Source organism: Sipha flava, unplaced genomic scaffold (assembly GCF_003268045.1).
Source record: "Sipha flava isolate LNK unplaced genomic scaffold, YSA_version1 51181_pilon_pilon, whole genome shotgun sequence".
In the NCBI taxonomy this organism is placed as follows: Eukaryota; Metazoa; Arthropoda; class Insecta; order Hemiptera; family Aphididae; genus Sipha; species Sipha flava.
In genome coordinates this window covers 1-8,291 of record NW_020273437.1, presented here as the reverse complement: position 1 = coordinate 8,291, position 8,291 = coordinate 1, and the positions used below count along the sequence as shown (strand labels likewise).

Genomic DNA, 8,291 nt, shown 5'->3' with positions numbered 1-8,291 from the left:
TTGAAATTAAATAATTGACATTACACTTTGCATTAATAAGATTTATATCAGTTACTCCAGAATCAACGTCAAAAATTTTTGATAGTAGAGTAACTTTTTGTTTGTAAATTGAGCGAGACGTCCCTTTTAAAGCTAGTGTTTTACAAAATTGTAGAAAACAATTATTTGATGTATCAACAAAATGTTGGTAGTTCAATATATCCGTATAAGCAGTTACAACTAAAACTGAAAGAGCATCAAATGGGCATGTATTTTGTACTAAATACCGTTTTTTTGGATACAATTATTGGTGTAGCTAAGTTTCCATTTATCAGCAAACTGTTTAACGTCGATCGAGTTTTTACGGTATACAAAATACGCTCAATATCTTTTTTTTGAACCCATATATTTGGTTTGCCTTGGTTTTTTTATAATAGTTTTTTTTTTGGAAATAACTTTTTCACAATACCTTTTCCTTTCCAATTTTCATATGCAGTTATTGATTTTTCAGATTCATCACTTGACATTTCAATATCATATTCTGTTTTATTATTTTGAATAACTTCATCAATATTTTCAATGGAAGAGTTTAAAGGATTCCTTATACATTGTTTGTCATCATTTCTACACAAATTTTCACTCTCAGAAAGTTCATAATACTCTGACTTTGGTAATTTTGATTCGAAAGATGACTCGTATCTAAGCTCCTTACTTTTAAAAAGTTTCACATTACTGTCGATACTCGTAAGATGTTTGAGAATAAATTTATCAGCTCTTATTGGGCGAACATCGAATTTTAAAATTTGAGTTTTTAGCTCTTTGAAATTGTTCTCAACCGATGCTGATGATGCAATACGATATGGAGACTGAAACAAATTACTCAAAACATTTGTCCATAAGGGAAAATGCTTACAGAGCCGCATTGTATCTGGTAATAATTCCTTTAAATAATATGCTGATATCCTGTTTCCTACTACTGAAGAATTTCTTATGCTTTTCTGCTTTATATTTTCTAAAAATATTTGTAAATATGTATTTTCATTTTCATCATTTTCAATGTAATTGTCAAAATCTGCTAGTGATTCAGGACCAAAGGTGGTTTTGTTTTCTAATTCATCATCACAAATACCTTTAATCAGATCTAATATATACAATCTAGCTTTCTCCGATGGTGTTTCAACGTTGTTTGACCAACCATCGGTTTCACTTAACATTACAGTCAAAATAGCTTCTAATATATTCTCAAATGTCTTAATGTCATCTGATGTCATGAGAAGTCAAAATCCTCGAACATAAAACTCTTTTAAATATTTATTTTTCAATCCAGTTAAACATTTTATGCGGCAAAATATTTTTATCATATGAGCTACGTCCAATTTAATTGGTAGTTGGGATTTTTTTTTCAATGCCAATTAGTACTTTAAATACGTAATTTACGTAATCGTTCAAACCTATTCCATCGCAAAATGCTTTGGATATTGCCGCTAGCAATGCTCTTGAGTAATCGCAAACCACTTCATTTGGAGGTCGTATTCTTGATGACATCCAAACTGCTATCCATTGAAAAATAGACAGAGTATCATGCTTTTCCGATACCATTTGAGCAACAGAAATATGACCAAAAGCAGTACTAACTATACCTACGTATAAAAATATACTTGCAGATAGCAAACCCAATGACGTTCGTTTAAGCTTTTTCATAAATCCACCTGATGCGTCTATAGATAATTTGCAATATTCTTTACATATATCTTTATATATACTAATTTGATGATTTGTCCAGTAATGTACATAAAAAGGATCAATTTCAATTGAATGTATTGACCCTGAGTAACTAGAATTATGTTTGAACTCGATAAGCGATTGGATTGGACACATATAATTTATACCTTATCTCTTGTCCTTACTCTCTTGTTTGACCTTTCGCAAAGTTTCTAATTGGTATAAATTATGTGGTGAAGTTCTTCCGTATTCCAAATCACTTATATTGTTTCTTCTCCAATTACAAGCCAAATCTTTATCAAGTTCCAATCCTACTGCAAAACGTTTTTTCCTTTTATTGGTCGTTTTGTTTTATGTTTACTTTCTAAGCCTTTTGTATCAATAGTTGAAATTTGTAATTCAAGTGGCTCTCCTTCCGAAGGTTTATTATTACTCCAACCAACCATTTCAGCACCACAACATTTATCTTTACACTTAGCTTGGAATTTCAGAAAATATTGACTGTTACTTGAGTTATATACTTTTGCACGTTTATATATAAAATTACATGGTAATTTATATACTTTAAGAAACTCATCATTTATAATATCTGTCCAGGTTTCTTGTTTTAGAATTTCGTATGCTCTTTTTTTATTATTTCGTTGATAAAAAACTTTCTTTGGATAAAATTTCGGTACATATCGTATGGAATGCAAAGATTAAAAATCTTCTTACCCGGTTTGTAATACGATGATGAAGATAATTCGTCACTTGAATTATTTGATTCCGTAGAACTATGATTGTTTTCTTCAATTACATCATAACCATTCATTTTTTTTAGCTTCGTTGTAACTCTATCAGTATCTTTTAAACCTTTTATGTAAACACTTTTGGGATTTAATTTTCCATTTAGTTCTTCAGATATTGTATGCCATACGGAACACGTAGAGCTGATTAATTCTCCTTTTTCGTTAAAAATTGTATACTTGGACAACAAATCAAAAAAGGTATCTAAATCAACAGCGGCCTTCCTTCCAACCTAAGAAAATATTGTACTTATAACTAATTAAAACTATAACTAAAAACATTTATTAAGATTTTTTAAAGCATAATAATCCTTAAAGGGTATAATTAAATTTTTATATTTAACCTTACAAATTGATACTTTTTTACAGTTATATACACAAGGAATAATAATTTAATATTTTTAAAACCCAAATTTTAGGAGGGGGGGCTTTGAGTGTCTTTATTGAGGTGGTTGTTATTTTTACTATTGACCATTTAGAGAGAAATTATGGTGGTCAGTATACATGCCACCACCCATTTAGTAATTAATAATATTTGAAAATAATTTTTTATGCTGTCTTATACTCTCATTACATATTTTAATTCAAATTATATAAATTAAAAATAAAAACAGAAATATAATAAAATTATCATTCAGTTATTCATTAATATATAATTTTCTAACGTTTATAACATTTTTTTGCGCTGCTCCGGGAAACTTTTTTAGTTCGCTGGAAAGAGCAACTTCATTATATTACATTTTGAAAAATCTTACACAAGTATACATATTGGAATGTTTATTAATTTTAACTACTAAAAATAGGCAGATTTCGTGATTTTTATCGGCGTTTCAAATTAAAACGCTTATTTTTAAAAATTGTGAATGCGGATTTTTGAAATTTTTTCACGCGACTAAAAAACAATTTGTGGAAAACATTGTATCAAAATTTTAAAATTGTATGGTTAACCAATCATTTTTTATTGACGTTATACGAAAAAAAAATATAGGATAGCGGCGAATAGTCCGACGGCGAAACAGTCGCGACGAAATGACTGAGTCCGTACAAATTAATTTGAAATTAACACATTATTTTTTTCATTAATCCCAATTAAGTTAATTTTGATTTTTAAGACCAGAAAAATACATTGTTATCGAATACAACAAGTTCATGGAATTTGGAAAAATATAAAAAATAAAAATTACGAAGAATTTTTAAATGAGACAATGATATTTATCTCGGTATTAACTACTAATTGGGGTCCCACCGGTCTCGGGAAAAGTACTCAACCGCCTTCAGACTATTGAGTAAAAATAGCCATGTCACCAGGAATCACATTACCATTGTCATGAAAAGTGGCCGTAAATTTATATTATAAAAATAGGTACATATTATGATTAAATAATTCTTAATAATTATTGTACTCTAATATTATTAGAATTATTCCATAATCTATGATATTATAAAATAAGATAGATATTATTAAATATTATTGAATAAGAGATATACATTAACTTAAGGGGCCTTTACACCAGCCCGTTTTTGATAGAAAATAGCACATTCTAAATTTAACCATACTCAAGAATGCGTCATCTGACATAAGTTTTGAAAACGGATTTAGATTTTTCAGTACTTGGTTGATGCATCGGTCGGAATACATTTTGAATTTTTATTTTCAATAATATTTTTTTAAATGATTTCAAATTTTGAAAAATTGCAACTTTTCAAATAAAAATAATTAAATAATTAAAAATATTTTTTAAATTGTATCACGAGCGATGCCTTGGAAATGTTATTAAGAATTTATAAGTTTTTTCAAAACTTAAATCGGAGTATTTATGGGAGCTTACTGTTAAAAGTAGAATCGTGTATTCAGTGTGAAATTTTCACTATTCATTTGTTTGGAACAATTACTTTGACATGTGTCTGCGGGTGCGTAAAATTTCCCCGCGTAGCATTCTCAACCATCTCGCAATCATCACCCGACGCGGCACAAGCGAAATGTAGATAAGGATATTATTATTAGATATTTTGTAATTTGTTGTACTTCGTATATTTACTGTGAACTGAGGGCTACACTCAGGATAACAAAATATAATTCAATAAACCTATCGTTTATATTATTATCAATGATTTAGAAGTTTCAGTCATTAGACAATCGTCTGACGTAACCAACATTATTCTACTGTTTAGTGAAGTTTTGTCTTTATAAGTTAAAATGAATAGCAAGTACAAACCTAAGCATAGAAAGCCGTTATCCCACAGAAAAAAAAAATAAAGGGAATGTAAAGGCATTTACTAAAACCACGTAAGTTGCTATATCACCATTTTAATAAAAACTTTTATATTTAGTCCAGTCATTTAATGATTTTTTTCAGGAATTAAATCGAAAAGTTTTAAAACTTTTCCAAAAGTTTGATTATAGGCTCCTGATAACCAAAAAAAACTTTTACTTAAATGTTTGAATTTGATTCAAAATAGAATATATGACAATATTTAAATATAATATATCCTAGACTGACAAATCATCTCCGTTCATAATTAAATAAAAAAAAAAAAAAAACCGGATGAGCCTCGCTCTGCTGTACAGTTGGGGTACAATGGATTTGTTAAATTTGAATTCAATGATAGGTATCATTGTATACGAAAAACGATTCTGAACGGAGATGATATGTTAGTCTAGAATATAATACATTGTTATTAATTGTAATAAGTATATTTTATTTTGAAACGAAAAATTTAGAAAAATCAAAAATTTTGACAATTTAATCTATAAATAAGTCAAAATACTTTGAAAACTTAATTATTCATAGAAAACGTCAATATAAACATTTGGTGAAAATTTCATGTGTTTACGTTATTTGGTTTTTTGAGTTAGAGAGCAAATTCCAAAAACCGATATGATTTGTCAGTCTAGAATATTATATATTATATTATGTTTTACATGTAATTTTATGTCAATATTAGCTGTTTTTTTAATTACCCTCGTATTTTTTACAATTATGGTAAGCCGAACTTATGGACAACCTTGTATTAAAATTTAAATTGTTAGCTTCTAATACAAAAATTTTTATTAATTTTTACCTACAACATACATAGCAAATATACATGATTTTGACGAATTTTGTCAATATTCGCACTTATAAACGCTTATTAAAAAAATTTGTGCCTATGTATTTTTATAATTTTTGAATGGGAGTTAGAACAACTTATGTGGACCCTTCTATTAAATTTTCAAGTATTTTGTCCGAGCTAAATTTTTTTTATCAACATTTATAAAAAAAAAAATCAAAAAAAATCGAATATTTCAAATGCCTATAAATTGATTAAAAATTAGTGAAATCTTTTGAAAATAAAATTATATAAAGAAAATGCCAATATAAACAACTAATAAAATTTTCAAGTTTCTACAACTTATACTTTTTGGAAAAAAAAAACAAATAGCAAAAATCGTTTGAGGCTAAACCGTTGTTTAACGTGTTTTTGTAAAAATTTAAATTTCAAACACTCATAAATTTTTTTTGTCTGAATCCAGTAGAGTTTTTTTTACAGATAATTGAAGAAAAACTAATGAAAAACCTTGTACCAAATTTTCAAAACTTAGTTATAACAGAAAAAAATTTTACGATTTTTCAACCACAAAATTATTTGCAAATTTTCGCAATGTTTACATATTTCGTATAAATTGGAACTTTGAGCACTTATAAAAAAAAATTGTGACTTACGATTTTGGATATTTTTTTATCAGTTAAGGAACAACTTATAAGAAACCTTGTATTAAATTTTCAAGATTTTCTGGCCGGCCAAAAAAATTTTATCGTTATTTTAAAAAAAAATACTTATAAAAATATAAAATTTCAATTGTCTATAATTAGCTCAATAAAAGTCAAAATACTTTGAAAATTTAACGGTGTATAAAGAACGCTAATCTAAACATTTGGTGAAAATTTCAAGTATTTACATCGATTAGTTTTGGAGTTATAACAACAACAAAAAATTCGATTTTGTCGAAAACTAGTTTTGCGTAAAATGTACCGTTTTTGCCTTAATTTTGCAGGGTTTTTCCCGACGCATTAAAAAAATATTGAAAATATTTCACTTTTGACCCCCTAAAGTACCAATAAGAGTCACTTTCCTTTCAGAAAAGTTGCTACATAAGGCAATCGAAGCATTTTTACTGCCCCAAATCGTGTCGACAGACACAAAAAAAAAAAAATAAAAAAAAAAATCATCATCATGGTAAAATCAATACATTCTTCACTCCGTTCAGAATCTAATATATATAATATTATTAAATATAAAAATTGTATTCTTTGAGTCAAAAAGCTTGAAAATGTATAATATTAGGTTTTTAATATATTGTTAGAATTATTATTTTCAAAGAAAATTTAAAAAAACTGAAAAATCGCACATAAAATCTAATATGGCGGACACTTCCGGACCTCGGAGGGATGGCTTTTTTTTTTGTTAATCAGGAACCTATAACCAAACTATTTGCGAAGTTTCAAAACTTTCCGATTTAATTCCTCAAAACACAAATTTTGGAGCTTATATGACTGGACCAATTATATAAACCCAGGATAATTTAATTTTGATGATATCGGGTATTTCTCTAGCAATGCATTTCAATCAACGACATCATCAATATCTACGAATACCAACATCCACGGGAAATGTAACTACTTGTTAACCAATGATGATATTTCATTAGCTACCCCTCTGGATACTACCGGGTACCAAAATTCATTGTTGGATATGACTAATCATTTACAACCTAGTTGTTCATCACCAATAAATAAAGAAGTAAATGTGTCATCTTCGTTATTCAATACAGTTTTAAATATATCACCAATCAATAAATCAGAAATATTATGCACAAAAGACCAAACACAATACGAAGAATATCCAAATTTATGCATTTCAGATTCACCGGCGAAGAATAATACGGAAGAAATTGAAGTATGTGGTAGAAGAATTGTAAATATATTTAATTTATTCGAGGAAATTAAAAATATTGACAAGCATGACCCATTTGACTGTAGTTTTAAAAATATGATTGTCATTGGTGAGAAACGAATTGGTTTTAAATCAATCTTCACTTTTAAGTGCAGTATGTGTCAAATTAAAAAGACTGTGGGTACTGAAAACAATGTATTTACGCCCATAAATACATCAGTAGTCATTGGAGTCTTGAACATTGGATGTGGTTATAGTCAGCTTCAAGAGGTTATGAGTGCAATGGAAGTACCAACTATTCATATAAAGACATACCAGGCTGAGCACGATCTTATATGTAAAGGGTACGAAGAAACCGCCTTAGAAACAATGAAAGAAGCAGCAAAAGTTGAAGCTGAACTAGCCGTTGCAGAAGGAGAAGTCGATGTCGATGGAACACCTTTAGTGGCAGTCGTAGCTGATGGAAGCTGGTGTAAGAGGTCGTATAGGACTATGTACAATTCACCTTCTGGTATGGTAAGTAATAATTTTTACTAAACATAATAATATAATAGTAGAATAAGTATAGAGAATATCTTATAGTAAAATAAGAGCAATATTCTATTTTTATTTATAATGTATAGTGCCATATACTAGTTTATAATACTGTATTATATTAGTATAAAGTAGAACAGATAATTTAATAACATTTAATAACCTACTCAATGTAGGTACATAAGTATTATATTTCAACAAAAATTATCTAACATAGGTAGGGACTATATATTATGTTAAATTTTTTAATTTTTTTAGGCTGCACTTGTAGGATACAGAACAAGAAAGATTTTATTTATGGGTGTCAAGAATAAATTCTGCGCAATATGTGCTAGA

The 8,291-nt window shown here is 28.1% G+C and overlaps 1 protein-coding gene across 1 annotated transcript; it reads left to right on the top strand.

Moving 5' to 3' along the window:
- Positions 1 to 4,239: 4,239 nt before the first annotated feature.
- On the top strand, positions 4,240 to 8,283 carry LOC112690619 (the record flags this gene model as incomplete). Its single annotated transcript, XM_025564666.1, has 3 exons — positions 4,240 to 4,773; positions 7,082 to 7,937; positions 8,214 to 8,283. Coding segments are annotated over exons 2-3 (787 nt in total), but the record flags the coding sequence as incomplete, so codon positions are not given.
- Between the last annotated feature and the right edge of the window lie 8 nt (positions 8,284 to 8,291).